This window comes from Calypte anna, chromosome 1 (genome assembly GCF_003957555.1).
Source record: "Calypte anna isolate BGI_N300 chromosome 1, bCalAnn1_v1.p, whole genome shotgun sequence".
NCBI classification, from domain to species: domain Eukaryota; kingdom Metazoa; phylum Chordata; class Aves; order Apodiformes; family Trochilidae; genus Calypte; species Calypte anna.
The window spans coordinates 43,114,503-43,131,978 of record NC_044244.1 but is presented as its reverse complement, the minus strand read 5'-3'; the positions used below and the strand labels follow the sequence as shown (position 1 = coordinate 43,131,978).

General features: G+C 37.6%; 1 protein-coding gene across 6 annotated transcripts in view; it reads left to right on the top strand.

The window, feature by feature from the left end:
• ABCC9 (ATP binding cassette subfamily C member 9) overlaps positions 1–17,476 on the top strand; it is a 74,606-nt gene that overhangs the window by 36,325 nt on the left and 20,805 nt on the right. For 2 of the 6 annotated variants that reach the window (XM_030466959.1, XM_030466968.1), the window contains exons 17-29: positions 531–603; positions 1,841–1,946; positions 7,224–7,262; positions 8,808–8,909; positions 10,321–10,405; positions 10,913–10,993; positions 11,781–11,918; positions 12,752–12,877; positions 13,516–13,612; positions 14,183–14,430; positions 15,253–15,401; positions 16,202–16,271; positions 17,087–17,244. In XM_030466959.1, the coding sequence (XP_030322819.1) occupies positions 531–603; positions 1,841–1,946; positions 7,224–7,262; positions 8,808–8,909; positions 10,321–10,405; positions 10,913–10,993; positions 11,781–11,918; positions 12,752–12,877; positions 13,516–13,612; positions 14,183–14,430; positions 15,253–15,401; positions 16,202–16,271; positions 17,087–17,244 (1,472 nt within the window). Of the gene's footprint in view, positions 1–530; positions 604–1,840; positions 1,947–3,783; positions 3,823–7,223; positions 7,263–8,807; positions 8,910–10,320; positions 10,406–10,912; positions 10,994–11,780; positions 11,919–12,751; positions 12,878–13,515; positions 13,613–14,182; positions 14,431–15,252; positions 15,402–16,201; positions 16,272–17,086; positions 17,245–17,476 lie in introns of all 6 variants that reach the window. The other 4 variants (XM_030466983.1, XM_030466988.1, XM_030466949.1 and 1 more) reach the window with 3 other exon arrangements.

Genomic DNA, 17,476 nt, shown 5'->3' with positions numbered 1-17,476 from the left:
TCATTGTGCTCTGTGCAAAGAATGTTTCATGGCCCTGACAACTTCCAAGGAAGTACAAATGGGCTGGTGTACACAGGGGAACATTTTTCTTAGGTCTAGCACAAACCTTGTGAATATACAATTTGTACTTTGGGAATCTATTTAGAAGAGGCCCTACATCACAATAGACAGGTTGATTTATTCCATCATAAGCTATATTTATTTAGATTGCAGTGAGATCTGGTGATCAATATTCTTAGTCTTTAATCTTCAGCTTGACAGAATTAAAGTATTTGGTAGAGTTCAACTCAAGATCATCCCTTTATTGTATTTTCATCCAGTGTATATGTTTGGGTAGATAATATTTCTTATTCACAAAATTTTCTGAGTTTGGCACTCTTTGCTAGACTAACTTGCTTTTTCTTGTATGTGAACATACCATGTCTATTAATAATGAATTTATTTCAGTAATATATTTTAAATCCAAATTCAACATTCTATTTATTCTCCTCCTGTATTTACATAACTGACATGTGGCAATTGTTTTGTAGGTGACCAATGGATACTTTTCATGGGGAAGTGGTTTAGCTACATTGTCCAACATAAACATCAGAATCCCAACAGGTAGGATAAATGGCATTCCTTAAAAATTAAAAATGTAATATAAAATTGTAACTATTACACTTTCTTAATGTTGTGAAAAGCACAAAAACACATGTTTAGATTTTATATTAAAAAGTGAAGGTTAAAATGTAAACAAGGTCATAAAATGTATTAGTCATACAGCTGTATCATTAACCTAAAGTACTATGAATAAACACAAAAATTACATGGTTTTATATATCTATATAGTTTATATGGGTTTTTTAACAGCAAGAACAAAGTCAATAATAACAATACATATGAAAATATTGTTGAAAAAAAGAAATTATTTTCTTAATAGACATATCAAAATTTCTATTAAGAGACATTTCCTTTTCTCTCTTGTCTTTTCTGTCACATCTAGTGCTTAATTTTAGAATAGCTTATTATATTTGGTTGAAACATCTTGGAAGTCACATTATGTATTAAGTAACCCCAAGGCACTCCTGAAGCCTGTGTCATTTGTGTCATTGTAGCATTGGTGTCCTATACATGGATGAACACTTCTTTGTTCAGAACCAGTGCCACAAACACCAGCATAAAGTCTTCACTCCAAGGAGTTTACAGCCTAAGGCCATGGGTTTACAAGATGGATGAGCTAGTCTAAGAGTTTACTTCCTTTGGAAGGAATAAACCCTTAACTTCCCAGCTGGCAAGAAGTTTACCTGGCAAATACAGTAGCTGCCTGAGTTAATGCATTTATTTTGTTTATGGGAAGATCTGGGAAGCCCCATGGCCACTACAGAGTAGGACTGAAGATAGGGAAGAGGTGCTGAGGGAAGGAAGAGTACAGCAAAGGATATAAGAGTAATGGATCTTCTTTCAGTTGTATTATTTCATGAGATTGGCCTGAATTTTCATGGGACTGTGGACTAAGCAATATTCACAACTTTCTATCATTTGATCCTTAAAAAATTCAGTAAAGTAACACACTCACATACAATGAATAACAATATGTGTCAAATCAATAAGCTCATTCCTTTAGAAACTAGTGTTGAACTGTCCATTACTGTATATTTCCATAGATAGATACATGCAATATTTCCCATTTATACAGTAGATGCAAAAAAAATTTGACCAAGTGGCTTTAAAAAATATTTAACCATATTTCAAGTGGCTTAGAACTGGATCTAGTTGGGTCTTGTGGACTTGAGTAGAACTGGTCTATTTTTTTTTGTTTTTAATCTTTTTGTTGTTGTTATTATTATTATTATGATAGGTCAGATGACAATGATTGTGGGTCAAGTTGGCTGTGGCAAGTCATCACTTCTCCTTGCTATATTGGGAGAGATGCAGACACTGGAGGGAAAGGTTCACTGGAGCAAGTAAGTTTCAGATAACTATTGCTGTGTTAATTTAAAAAGGGGTGAGTTTAGTGTGAGAACTGTTGGCATTATGACTCAGAACTGCATTATCATCACTCGGATCCTCTCTGGGGGGCATCACCTGCAAACTTATGAAGGGTTTTCATAGCTGTTCTGTTCATTGTTCAGATCACACTGCCTCAGGAAAGAGGCTAGTCTGGTGATTAATACATAATATATTAGTATTTTATCTAATATATTAGCCCTATCAAATGACCTGAACAGAAAGCAGATACTACTCTTGCAGTCTTCAGTGATGGGAGTAGGATCTGGATTTATGGTATTCACTATAACTGAAGTTTTACAGCAAATGAAACCCATTATCCGGCTGTCTCCAAATCCCTTCTTGGTAAGAACAGAAAGGTGCAATTATACTTTTGTTGTGTTTCATCAAAAGGTGTTTTTAGTCTAGTAGCATTTCAGGTAATGCTTGCAACTTAAGTGGTGTGAATAATAAAATTCTTGATGAAGTAGGGAAGGGGTGAGATCATTAACATGGACAAGGCAAAACAGCATTCCAGTTTGAATTCCTCCCAAGATTATTAAGTCAGCTTTGTCAGGCTGCTACTGTACTTACCTAGGAAAGCATGACAGGCTGGAGCTTCTTCAGTAGTGGGTACCACTGCACAGAAAAGGCTCTCTTTCCCACCTGTTGCTGCTGGAAGAAAAAAAAAAAGTGATATAATAACACATGAGCAATACTTTTCCCCTTCCATAGTATCTGCACAAGCCTCCCCTGTGAAAGCCAGGGTTACCCTGCACAGTAATACATTCAGAAAGCAGCTTGAGGATCCCAAATACATAAGGACCACAGGCTCTGAAGAAGCTGCTCCTGAAGAGGGAACTATTGGTGGGGTCAGGCCTTGGGATCCACATGAATTCACTCAGTGAATGAGAATTTCCTACAAAGATGAAACAGGACAGTGATGATTCTTACGGCCTAAACAGGGCCGAGGCTGTGGAAGGGATGTGCTGCAAACTCAGGACTTGTTCTTTTATTTAAAAAGCAGTCCTGTTTCCTTAAAACTACTAAGCCAAACTCCTAATTCATTTTTTTTTAGAAAAAAGGATTAATTTTGTCACAGAGACCAGTATTTTGCTGCCCCATTCCTTGACTAGTAGCCTTCTTTGTCATCTTTTTCTTACAGCAATGTTGCAGGCTGGATATTTTTTCTTTTCCTGCACTAGTATGTATGGCATTTTTTGTTCCACAGCCATATTTCACTGTCTGCTATTCTAAATGTATGATCTCACTGGAGTAGAAGGCAGAGTTGGAGCCAAGGGAAGACTAACTTTAGTTTCATTATGTATGAGTTAAAGCTTTGAAGGAAGAATAATATGGGACTCACCACAGTTAGTTTCTCTGAGACATGTAATGAAGATTCTGACTTCACAATCAGGCTGCTTTTTTTTTTTTTTTTTTCCTGAGGACTTAAAGAAAATACAAGAAGTTGACTATACCTTATAATTATTTGCACAGCTGTTTTCAAAGGTATATTTGAGAAAAAATCATATTTGTCCTAGAGAATGATGTGTAATTTTAGGAAGACTAGATGAAAAGAGAAAATTTGGAAAGATACTAGGGAAAGATTATGAAATGCTATTTAAGTTTCACCTTGTTCAAGAGGCATTTAGAACATACAGGCAGCTGATCAGCAGTCTGTATATAACCAAAGAGGTTTTTAACTCTGTTTTCAGCAAGCATCTCAGGCATTACTGAGTGACTCCTTTTAATTGCAAACTGTAACTTCGTGATGCAGCTGATGCAAACATGGTTATTTTTTGCTGATAATTGCAGAATGCCTGACAGACAGATGAATACAGAAGGATACTTCAGGTATTTAACTAAATGGATTCAGAATGAAGGTCCCATTTATTCCCTAAATCCCTTTCCTTGTGATTCCACGTGCATGACTAACGCAGCTACTGATCCAGAAGCAAGCTAGGTGAAATCTCCAACAAATTCAGGGATAGCAAGACAGTAATAGTAATGATAGGTCTGATTTCAGCCCCTCTTGTAAAGGGCTAATCCTGCAAGGCATCATTGCAAAAGCCTTTTGTGGCTGAATCCCCTGGTGCTGTTGTGGTCATCTGCAGTGAGAGCTCTGTGTCCTGCTGCCACAGCTCTTGCTGATTTGGATCTTAGGGAAAAAAATCATGTTAGTGTAGTTTTTGTAGGAGCTTCAGGCAGGGCAAATCTTATGGGCAGATCTCAGTTCTTCTCACACAAGACATGTCAGGCATATTGCAAACATTAAAGAAGGAGCTGGATTGTTTTTTGGGTTTTTTCCAGTGAGCAATCAGCTAGAGAGGCTTCATAAACACTGAAGCAGGAGGTGAGTTGGATGCAGTGACTCAGCTGAGCATGGTTCAAATCTGAGTTATTAAGTCTGTAGGGGGACAGATGTGGGCAATACTCAGAGATATGTGTTCCCCCACCTGCATCAAACCAGTCAGAACCATCTTCTCAAACTGCCAAGCAAAGAAGAGTGGCCAAGTGGAGGCCTTTCCCTTGATACACATTTTCCATACATTGAGAACAGACCTCTGTGCAAACAGGTTGTTGTGTAATAAGTGAAAAGCATGGGAGACACAGGAATTATAAAATAGATCCTCTCAACCAGCCTGTTCTGCCCTCAGGCTCTGAAAGCTTCAAGAAAAAATAGGAATAGAGAGCTTTCTCCTCAGAATGAGTACCAACTACAGCTTCTTCCCAGATGGTTGCAACTTCAGCAGCTCACAGGAAACATGGTAGGGCACTATCCAGAGATGGATACATAGGCAGCCAGATAAATGCCAGTGGCCAAAGTCAGCATCCCTGCTAGTGCTGCAGTCCTGGTCTGGCTGGTTGCAGGAATGGGAACAAATTCCTCCAAACTGCTGGATAGACACTGTGTAGATGCTCGGTCCTTGTCTTGCCTCAGATCTCTTGCCTATATTAGCTGAGGAAGTTGCTGATTCAGCTGTTACAGTAATATCCTAGAGATTTCTTATCCCTTTTTTATCCATTTTCATTTTGTAGGTGAGGAAATCCGGGCCTGGTTAGGGATGCATTAATCTATTTTAGATTCAGAGTTATCCTGGAAATTGTCCAAACTTTACCATGGTCATTTTTTTTCTCCTTTCCTTAAAACTTTGATTTAAATAAATTTCTGACAGATCTGCTTATATATTCAAAATCTTTCAAAAATATCTAATCAATCTAGTCAGTTTGTTCTTTCCTACCATTTCAGACTTGAAATCCACATGCCCCATTTTGGGGAATTTGTATAGTTTATAATACAGAATAAAGATTAGTATAAATAACCCCACTTCGATAAAGAAATTAAAGCCAAGGTTAATAATCCCAGCAGGCAAATAAAATACTCTCTTATAAATCTCAGGAGCTTCCATTTCAGCCCACTCCCATGCTCTCTTTCAGTCTCAGTAAGGTAATTATGTACAAGACGAAATACTTGATCCTTTTGTTAGTGATGGCCTCAGCTCAGCAAAGGTCTTACATGTGTTTATGCATGAGGTTATTAATGAACAGGGATTCTCAAAGAAATCTCATTCAGAATTTGGAAGAATTCAAGTGTATTTGTCAAGCTAAGCTTGCAATGAGATTTCTCACTTAGGAAGAAGATTTTAAGAAATTGAGAACCTAAAATTAGTCCTTCCTCATTCAGATAATCCGTTTGATTATAATAGCAAGCATATTAAATCTGCTATGGAATTGCAAGGAATCTTGCAAAGCATGTTCCTAGCTGTCCTTAACTGGGACTTCAGAGAGTACTTCAAATGTAGAAGTGAAAGCATTATCTTTTTCTCTGCCACTGCAATGGTCTGCTGATAAAAGTTTGGGTTTTTTTAATAGAGGAAATTTACGTTTGCTTCTTTCTGGTTGTCTTGACCTAATCCCTGACCTCTTTTGAATTTCTCGTTAGGCTCTATTTTTTGCTTTTTTGTGACTTTTTTCCACTGTAGAGAAGACTGGAAACTTCTGCTGAATAAAGGCCCAGCTCTGGTGAAGCAATATCCGTTTTGAGCCTCAATTTATGGCTCTCCGACTCTTCGGAAATCAGCAACAGGGTTATTCACTTCTGATGTAACATCATCTCTGGTGACTGGTGCAGAAAGGAAACACACTAATTGTGCACTTTAGGAGGCATACATATTATTGGAATACTTAGAGAGCCGATGAACCCAGCAGATGAAGAGCCCAGAAAGCAACACGTGGCAGTTCTGGCATTTGTCACAAAGTCTGGCATTGCGAGGGCTCTGCTCTTAGAAGCTTTATGCCCTTTGCCAGACCTGGGTCCTCTGCTTATAAGTGCAGCTGCAGTTAGAGGTATCCCAGCAGGCAAATGCACATTTCTGTCTCAGTATTAAGCCATTTCATCTAGAGGGTTCATAGTCTTGGGAGAAGACGACATATTTGTTTGGTTTTGTTTTTTTCAGTCAAGCAAATAACACATTAATACCATTTTTCTAGTCCCTTCTAATGCCTGCTTCCATTTACCTGACATAAACTTACTCTTTTAGGTTTTGCATTTTGCAGTGGTGTGTTGCCATGCCTGGATGCAAGCACCATTGCTGGTCCAGAACTACTTTGACTGCTATGCCATGCCCTTGACACCATTAATATGTCAATTATCAAACAGAGCTACAGAATCATTAATGTTATTACTGCTATTGCATGTTCTTCAAAATGTATTTCATGGATATAATCCTTAAAAAGTGACAAGAAAAACCCACGGGTTGTAGTGTTATGCATGGCTTGATACAGCCTGACTGCTACAAAGAGGATCCAAATCTGTTCTGATTCAAAGGAGTGTTTATACCTTGCAAAATCATAACTGCAAGACTTAGCTTTGCTCCAGGAGAAATCTGACATGTGAGTAGTTACCAACTTTTGCAGGTGATTGCTGGGACTGTGTGGAGAAGCTAACTTGTTGATTCTCAAGCTTTTATATGCCCTAGAAATATTAATTTTGTTTATAATAGGTTGTACAATGCACTTTCCATTTTTAATATGTTTTCTAATAACAAAACATTCCTGTTTAGCCTCTATGCACTACAGATATGAAAATCTATATACTTTTAATGAGACATTGTCTATTTAAAAAAAAACAACCCAAATTGATTTTGAGTTCTTGAAATATGTACTTAACTCCTGTTTCCCTGTATATAAAACTTGCACAAAATGTTACTCTTCATATTTCGTGCTTACTAAATGTAATTTACCGTAACTTACAGTGTAAATGAAACTGAACCTTCTTTTGAAGCATCCAGAAGGTATTATTTCTGTTTTTAGTGTATCGTAACATCCTCATTAACTTCTTCGGAATTTCCTCAGAGCTTCATCTTTGTACTCTTCAGCCATTTCTGTGTTTTCTCACCATATCAATAATCATTTACCATAGGATTAACTTACAGATTGTGTTAAATCCAGTGGATCCCAGTCTTCTCCAGCTATTGTACCACTACCTCAGTCTCTGAAAGATGTTTGATGCTCACAGCTCCTGTTTGACATCACTGGGAGTTTGGTGTGCTTGTTATCTTAAAAGGCAGGGTCTCTAGACACAAGGCATCATTACTTGTGTGCTCCCATGTGTCTGCATGTCTTCTGATCAGCATGGGGCTTCATGTTGCTTGTCACCCAGATTGATGGCTGTGTCATGGAGCAGGGCACAGAGTGTGCCCAGGACTTGCTGTGCTCCTGATGAAGTCAAGCAGGGTCCACCCCTGGCTTCAGTGAAAGGGCCAGCAAGTTTAAAAGAATGACAAGCTAAATTGAAAACACATCTGGAAGGATAGAGAAGTAGTGGCACATGTAGCTGTGGATGGGAGACACACCCTGATTTCCTACTTAATAGTCCTGAAGACATATTTCATACTAGTGCATATAAAACTGCTAAAATGCATACAATTTTTGGGATACTGCTGACTGCTTCTAACCAGCTATTTCTCATGAGCTACCACCTTCTCTCTCAGTAGCAAATCCTAGAGACTTATATACAAAGCTATATCAAATGGTTGGTCTGAAGCAATACCATCAAAGAGACTGGGAAGGAAAATAAGTGTTTGGATCCATGAATTAGCACAACTTCACACCTCACTTCTCACGCATCTCACAAAAATGCCTGAAATTACATGACCTTGTTTGCCATACATAGACAAAACAGTCAGAAGTAAAGAACATTCACACCACTGTTATACACATTTCATTAGGTATTTAGATATGTTTAAACTATACCTAATAAGTACCTGGGAGATTGTAGTGATTGCTTCCCAATCTGTATTGAACTGTCTCTCTTCCAATGCCATCCCAGTCCACTGATTTTCCAACAGACTTTAAGGGAAAAAGCATTCACTGAGAAAAAAGTATTTCCTGTGCATGGTCACATAAAATAACATAAAACTTCAGAAAGCAGCAAGACAAGTTTCCTGATGCCATTTGAACAGTGCCTTTTCACTAACTGTTTTGACATTACCTAAAAATACCAAATAACTATTCTGGTGAGAATTCAATAATTTTGTTTATTTATAATTTGTCTTTGGATTGAAATTGCAGTTGATAAATTGTGGTAGGTGCCAGCCATTTATAGCAGAATAGAGTACAACCTAGAGTGTATAATTTGCCATCAGGGGAGAGAATGGATTCTGTTCTAACAAAAGCATCTAATTAAAAATCTTCACTTTTATAACAGTTGCTTTACCTGTGTGCTTCCCTGTATTTTTATGAATGCAGATTCATACAATTGACTTAAAAAAAAAATGCTAATACAATTCATGATGTGGGTGCTTTGCTTTTTTCTAATGCTCTTTCTCTGTCTACAGTAGAAACAGATACTCAGTGGCTTATGCAGCTCAAAAGCCATGGCTGCTGAATGCAACTGTGGAGGAGAACATTATCTTTGGGAGTCCATTTAATAAACAGAGGTAAATATCAACCCCATAGGGAGAACACCTGGCAGCTTCTTTTAAAGAGGTTTTTGGCTTCTTCTGGAGGAAGTTTGTGCATTCTGAAAAAATATCACTGTACATTTAGCCTGGTCTGGATTTAGCTCTCCTGGCTTTAGCCATTTCAAAGGAAAGTTGCTGGTTTAAATCAGTGTTCCAAGGCTCCTCTCTAAGCAGAATGCACATCTAAGATGTTTGTGAGAAATCACACAGTGGCAGTGGCTCTCTGTGGAATACAGCAGAAGCCACACATCTGTTTTTATTACGACCTAAAGTTAGGTGAGATGAATCCCTTCTTTGGAGACTATTGATACGTTTTTGTTTTGCTTAATGGAGGCTGCAGGAGGCTGCCAGAGAACTCTGGAAGCAGGGATACCAGGCATGTTTCCACTGAGTTGATGTGCTTATCCTGATGTGACTAAGTTACTGGAGCAGCCACTTTCCTAAAAACACTTCATGTATGAAGATAGAGTGCCTCACGGAAATAACCTTAATTCTTCCTTCAGAGTACAGGAGAAGGTAGTATGAAAGCTGAGGTGCCCGGTTTCTGTTGTGTCTATCTAGCACTGGCTTCTTGTGTCCTTTTAAAAGGTCAGCTAAGAAAAGCAGTAGAAAAAGTGACTTAAGGAAAACAAATTGCTGATGTTTTCAAAGGCAACACTCTTTAAGCTATTAAAAATACATCCCATCCTCTCAGTGTATGCTTTGTTAAGATGTCTTCCTCCATTTCTACTTGCTAAAACTTAGCAATGACCACATATCTCAAAATCCAGATGAATATCTAGAATTTCAAGGACCAGATTCTTCAGGTACTGCATCCATCAGCCTAACTTCACTCATATCACAGGGTGAATTACACCACTCAAATAGCCTGATCCCAGCTGCTTATTAGCAGATCATTTGTGATAGATTATCTGCTAACCCCACAGACCTAGAAATCTCATAAGAGATTTCAAGTTTTTGCAAGTAGTTTCCTGATTCTGGCAAGACCAGAACAACAGTAAGGATCCCTTGTTCTGTAATATCACACTGAAGTAAAAGAAGAGGCACTTAAATGGGAAAGAATAAAAACTCATTGAAAAATGGCTTCAAATACTACAGAGCCCAGCAAAATAAATCCATGATGGGAAGGAATTTTTCTCAAAAATTTATGTAGCTGACTCTCTAAAAAGTAGGCTTGCCAATAAAGATTTCTAATAAATATGTTCTTTTTTACAATCCTTAGTTTACAATGATTAGTTGCCAAATAATCCTTTTGCCCTACTTACTTTTGCAATCATCCAGCCATTGTATGCCAGAATAACTTAGCAGTGAATTTGACCTGGAGGTTTTTATGTTAGCAAAGTAAGTGGCTGGTTAAATAATTGCAATGCCCATGTTGTTTTTACAGGTACAAAGCTGTTACAGATGCTTGCTCTCTGCAGCCTGACATTGACTTACTACCATTTGGTGATCAGACAGAAATTGGAGAAAGGGTAAACAATATGAATGCTTTTATATCTGCTAAGCTTATGTATTAAGAAGGCACCCTCTGATGTCACTCTAGTGAGTCACTGGATTCCAGAGCTACTCTGTATTGGGCTGCCAACCTGGTACATTATTGTAATTCACCAGGAGTTAGTACAAAAAAAGTTGAAAACATTTTTCCTTCTTCAACTATTACTCAAATGGAATTTTTTAATCAAAGTTTCCTCTATTTTGCTTGCAGAATTTGATGCTAGTATTGGTTGCATTTTTCAGTCTAGGAAGCTTTCTGTGTTTAGAGAAGCTCTTTGTAATTTACATTTACCCATGATTAGTTGCTGAATAATAATTTTTCTTATATTATGTGAGGATTATGCTTGTTTATCAACAGGATTATCATTTTAAGAAAGCTTTTTTTTCTAACTGGAACTATTTATAAAAGTAAAAAATCACATATCCCAAGTTCTATCATAATGTTTACTCAAAGATGCATATTTCTGATCCATTATATTCATTAGGGGATTAATTTAAGTGGCGGCCAACGACAGAGAATCTGTGTAGCTCGAGCACTCTATCAGAACACCAATATTGTCTTCTTGGTAAGATTTTTCTTTTTCACGTGGAGCATGGAAAGTTAGTAATAAAAGTGTCATTCCTTATACTTAGTTTTAGAAATGTTTATAGTTGATTCAGAAAACTATAGGGACTTGCATTCAACTCCAAATCGAAATTATAGTAAACATCCACCAGATGCACCATCAAAACATACTGGGAGACTGATGAAGATGGGATTTTCTACAGGGATTAACAATAAAGGAGTAGAACAGATTGTCTAACTTGTGCCTGTTCTCAGTTATGACTTACTAACAACAGAGACCCCCTGAAATCAGCAGGACATCTGATAAGGAAAAACACCATAATGCAAACACTTATGAGCAATGAACAGAGTGAGGGTTCAGCACACTCCTACAGAGAGATGTAGATTTGGACAAACTTTCCCTCTCTAACTGTATTAGAAAAATTTTAACTCGGCTTTATCTTTCCTGTAATAGTTTCTCAACAAAATTAGTCCCAAGCTTGACTCTCTATCCTGACATTTTCAAGTTTAGGTGCAAATTTCCAGTTCTGGTCTTCTTGGTCGTGATTATCGCACATTGTCAGTGCCACATCAGCACTGCATACATCTAGACACAAAAAATTGCTATGAACTAAAGACCAATGGGTTCTAGCTCACTGTTTTGTAGTTCAGCCCTCTGAATAGGTCTTAGTCATGAGAGAGATATGAAGCATTAGTAATGGTAGATGTTTTCTATTTAAAAAAGATTTTGAAAGAAATAAAACTTTTTCTATCCTGTTCTAATATTTTTAAATTTAAATTGATTGCAGGATGACCCATTCTCTGCACTGGACATTCACTTAAGTGATCATTTAATGCAGGAAGGTATTTTGAAGTTTCTGCAGGAAGACAAGAGGACTCTTGTTCTGGTGACACATAAGTTGCAATACCTACCACATGCTGACTGGGTAAGAGAAGAGATACCATGATGTAGATTTGCTAATGATGAACATACACTTGAAATTAGCACCATAACATGATGAGACAGAGCACAGGGGGCTCTGAGGTGAACTTAAAGCAACCTTGCAATATCTGAAGGGGGCCTACAAGAAAGCTGGGGTAGGGCTTTTTACATGGGTGTGTAGTAAGAGGACAAGAGGAAGTTTAAAGCTTGAAGAGTGGAGATTGAGGTTAGACATTAGGATGGAATTCTTTCCTGTGAGGATGGTGAGACACTGGAACAGGTTGTCCAAGGAAGTTGTGGCTAACCCCTGCCTGGAAGTGTTCAAGGCCAGGTTGGATGGGGCTTTGAGCAACCTGATCTACTGGGAGGTGTCCCTGCCCATGCAGGGAACCAGGTGACTTTGAGGTCCCTTCCAACCCTTGCCGTTGTCTGATTCTATAACATCACTGCTGTTCTCTGTAATGGAGCCAGCTCCGTATGTCATGTGGCTAACTGACCTTTTACATAAGAATAATTTTATATCAGAAATAAATACTTAATTTTGACATTATTTGTGTAGAGTTTTTTCTTGAAAGCCGCTGGAGAACTATGACAATTAAAAACATGTCTGTTACTTATTATGTGTTGTCAATGCTTTTTACAAGTACAGGTAAGCACGGCTCATGACATTTCAGTTTCTATGCTTATTTAAGAAGTTATTAATAAAATAATAAATAAAATTAGTACAGCAATTTGGATTGTGGTAATCTCACCAATACTGATAGATGTCTAGTAGGATCCAGGTCAGTGATTATGGTATCCATGTTGCTGAGTAGACCTATTGGATGCTTCCTCTAGATCATAGCAATGAAGGATGGCATGGTGCTTAGAGAAGGGACACTAAAGGATATCCAGAACAATGACATTGAGCTATATGAACACTGGAAAACTTTGATGAATCGCCAAGATCAAGAATTGGAAAAGGTAAAATAATAATAAATTTTATTTATTATTTATTATTATTTATTTATTGTTTATTAAAGGTAAAATAATAATCTAAAAATTGCGCAAAATAGTTTGGGCAAGGATGACCTTTCTGAAAAGAAACATTCTTTTCAGTTAATTTCTAAAAGAACCAAGCCATGTCACAAAGCAAGTTTTAAATTAGCCATTAGGGGGAAAAAACATGAAATGTGAGGAATGGAAAAGGCTGTCTAGGAAGCATGTGGTATATCTGTCATGGGTGTATTTATAAGGACGCATTAGACAAACATCCTTTTGAAATGTGGTGCCCAACTGAGCCTTTGCTGGGGCAAGGAGCAGACTGAGACCCTAAAATATCTCTCAGCCTTTTATTCTCTTATTACCATGAGTATTTAGGATATTCTGAAGAATATTTTTGAAGTTTTTATCATTCTAGAAGAGATAAAATGAAAGAAAAGAAGAAAGAGAGAGGGAAGAAAGTAGACAAGGCAGTATTTTTTGTAAAATAGATCCTAAAATACTGTGCTTTTGCATTCTGTGATTGAAATCATATGAATACTCTCTTTGAGGTTACTGTTGTAGCTACCACAATAGCAGGCAGCTAAGCTCTCAAATTAATAAATGTTTTCTTACTGCAGGATATGGAAGCTGACCAGGCTACACTTGAGAGAAAAACTCTTAGAAGGGCTATGTACCCCAGAGAATCCAAATCACAACTGGAAGATGAAGATGAAGGTGTGTTTTATCAATTCAGTAATATATTCTGTTTCCATGAATTAGTGCCCTTCTACTTGAACAGCTGCAGTTCTTGGCCACAAAGGACGATGATGTGGGTGACAATGGGTAATAACAGGGGAAAGTCCAATACTCCAACCTGATTCTGTGCTCTTTTATGTAGCTAAAACTTTAATACTTAGGAATAAAGTAAAAATTGAGTTCTTTCATGCAATAGATGACAGAGCATCTGGATGGAAAGTTTGGGAGAGCTTTCTAGAATCTTCCATGTGACTCGGAGTGCTCTGGTGACTGTATAATAAAAGCACTTAAACAAGCTGGGAAAGGCTTGGTCTCTTCTGTAGGTACTCAGCAATAAAAACTGTAATTAGTCAAAAATTGATAGAGTTGCTCAAAGAGCACAGGGCAAGTCTTATGAAAATATAACTGAAATATTTGCTGGTTATAAATAAATTTTATTTTGCTGCTAAAATTAAAATTCATCCAAGTCAACCAAATGCAGTCAACCAAAGGCAAGTATAATTCTTACTATTGAATCCAAACTAACTTGATCAAATATCTGAGTCACAGAGGAAGAAGAGGAAGAAGATGAAGATGATAATATGTCAACTGTCTTGAGGCTCAGAACAAAGATGCCATGGAAAACCTGCTGGAGATACCTCACCTCTGGAGGATTTTTCTTGCTCTTTCTGATGATCTTCTCAAAGTTGTTGAAACACTCAGTTATAGTGGCCATAGATTACTCACTTGCTACATGGACCTCCATGAACAATACAAATGAAGTCAAGAACATTGATGATGATAAGAGCACAGAGAAGGTGGGCCATATCTTGAAGCTTGTTCATCTAGAAGCCAGCTAGGTTGGAAAGACATAGATATTGTAAGGTTAATTATTACGTAGGATGGATGAGTTGTTTATGATAAAACACGAGACAATACAAATTTTATCAATCTTTTTCAAACATGAAAAATGAAGCAGAAGCATGATTGAGGTTAGAAAAAATTATTGACTTTTTAAAGGAAGGAATCTCATAATTTGTTTTCCCTCTCTCTCCAATAATGTCCTGCCAATAAAAGAAAAGTCTTCAAATGTGCTACTTAAATACAATCTGCTTGCAGCTGTAAATTTGACTCATATACAAATATTTCCCTGGAATCTACTTCATAAATTTTAAGAAGGTTTAAATATGTTATAGCTCTGGAAGATTAGTTTAGGATTTGCTCTGTGAATTTTAGTGGTGCTTGAACATATTAAAGAGGAACTTTCCAAAATCTCTCAAATGCCTCGGTTTTTGGAGGTTCTACTTTGGTTTTCTAAGATCTTGGCTGACAATTTGTGTAATTTTGTATTTGTCCAATAAGCCTAGCTTCACAGTTTTAAGTACTATCACTTCAAAGTCTTGATGTGTCCTCCTCAGTAGGCTGAGGACTTAGAACTGCAAGATCTTCTAATTATGTGACCTTAATGATTTGCAGTTCCATCATAGTTCTTTTATTTCCCAAAGATTATATTAATATAATTATGTGATAAAAGTGACATGACATACTAGCTGACTGGTACCAGATACCTTGGGAACTTCCTAGTAGAAAAGAGAAATGTGTGTTTATTTCTAGGATTGAGGTATTTGTCATTTTATTAGACTCATCATGTAGCTGTCTTCAGCATCCTCTCTGGAGCAGGGATTGTTCTTTGTCTCATCACATCTCTGACTGTGGAGTGGATGGGCCTCACAGCAGCCAAGAACTTACATCATAATCTCCTCAACAAGATAATACTTGGACCAATAAGGTACAGATAAAAATAGCATTCCTTCTGAAAACCCATGTGGCCAAAATCTGTCCTGGTTTTGTAACTAGGAGGAAAGTCCTGTGAAAAGCTCTTGTAATTGCCCTGTTTTCTTCAAGGCCTCAAAAAGTGAATAATAAATATAACAGAATAACTCGTGAAAATCCTCAGGAAATAACTCAGGAAAATCCTACCTCAGAACATGTGACATTCTGCCCCCTGTTTTATCTGGCTGAAATGTGTGAGATAGCTGGTCCAACTCTCAAGGCTTGAGGTGTCAAGGAAAGATTTAAGTGCAGTTTTAGCTCCAGGGTACTCAGTTCCAACCCTGAGCAATGGGTATGTGGAGAGCAAGTTTCTTCTGGTGGCCAGGGACAGGTTGTGTGCACAATAGCACATAGGCAGCAGGATGGCCAAAGGGATGCCTGCATAATGAATATGGTGCTTTTATAATATGGTTCTTTTATAAAACAAGTCCTGGAGTCCTGGTCCCCAGTACTATTGAGGGGGTTGAGTAGCAGTCAGGGACAGGCTGCATTCTTTGGAAGGGATCTTAAATCTTGAAGGAGTGTGGATAAAAGGAGAGGGGGCAAGATGGTTGAGGAGACTTTAAAGTTTGGGGGATGTCAAGAGAAGCATTTAGAGAGTCAGGATAAAGATATTAGTGGTGTGTTATGTCATTCATATTTACTGCTTCATTTTAGAAAATGTCTGGACACAGCTCTGTGGTCTGCCTGACCAGGATTTTCATCCAAAATTGGAAATCTTTTTCAGATACCTTTTTGTTTTTAATTTTTCAACAGGTTTTTTGATATGACTCCACTGGGGCTAATTCTAAATCGGTTCTCTGCTGATACAAATATCATTGATCAGGTAGGTGTATCAATAGATTCTTTTTTGCTGCATCTTGGCTTTGTAAATTTTGACTTAACTACTGATCTAGATGATGTATTAAAATATTCAGTTAAAACAAACAAACAAAAAATATAGCAAAAACAGTCTCTGGGAGTGATAACAAATTCAAAATAGAAAGAGCACACATAGGTGTAGCAATGAGGTCAGGTAACCATTAAAATAAATGTAGTAGGGTATAGTGGCTCTTAGTGTCTTCATATGCAGACCAGTTGCTTCTACTGTAAGATCTGAATTGGTAAAACACCAGATTTGGGGCTCAAAACAGAAAGCACAGTAGAATATAATCACTTTAAGTATATGGGAGTACACATGACGAATAGATGTCCCAATCCTGACTGTAGTCATGTGAATTTAGAGTATTCAGGGAGAGGAAGGGATGCTTTCACTATGGCTGTGAATTAAAATGTTTATGTGATGGAAACATAGAAGTAAAATCAAGAGACTCAGAGAAAGTACATACTGTTTCTCTATACATTTGGAATATCAAAAACCAATTTTTTCTTTCTTGCCTGGTATATAAAGAGGTGGAAATGGCTGCTATTTTGCTATGACCTTTGAAACACTGATCTTTGGAAAAAACCCCTACTGACTCATTTTTTATCCTCCACACATTTGGGTAGTAGACTTGTGGAAACAGAAAGGCTCCTGATATAAGGAGAGCATCAATGACTGCACAGTGGTGCCATTCCTCTTCTATGTCTCTACACAGGAAATAACATATTGTGGTGCTACCAGAGACTTTTGCCTTATGGTTGCTCTTTGCTTTGCTCTAGCACATTCCTCCCACCCTGGAGTCTCTCACTCGGTCCACCTTACTCTGCCTGTCAGCCATTGGAATGATCTCCTATGCCACTCCATGGTTCCTTGTTGCCCTCGTGCCCCTTGGGATAGCGTTTTATTTCATCCAGAAATACTTCAGAGTTGCTTCCAAGTACGTATTGAAAAACATCCTGAAAATTTCTTCTAAAAAATGTGTAGGTAACAATGGCACATGAGATTTACAGGACCTAGTGTAAAGGGAAAATGGCCAGTGCTCTGCTTTTGATCCTAAGCTTTGAACCTGAGACATCCATTGGAGGAGGTTTCCAGTTGACCTGACTACAAATGGGGTATTTGTATCAGTAACACTGGTTCCATCACTTTGGTACATTGTTGGCTATAGA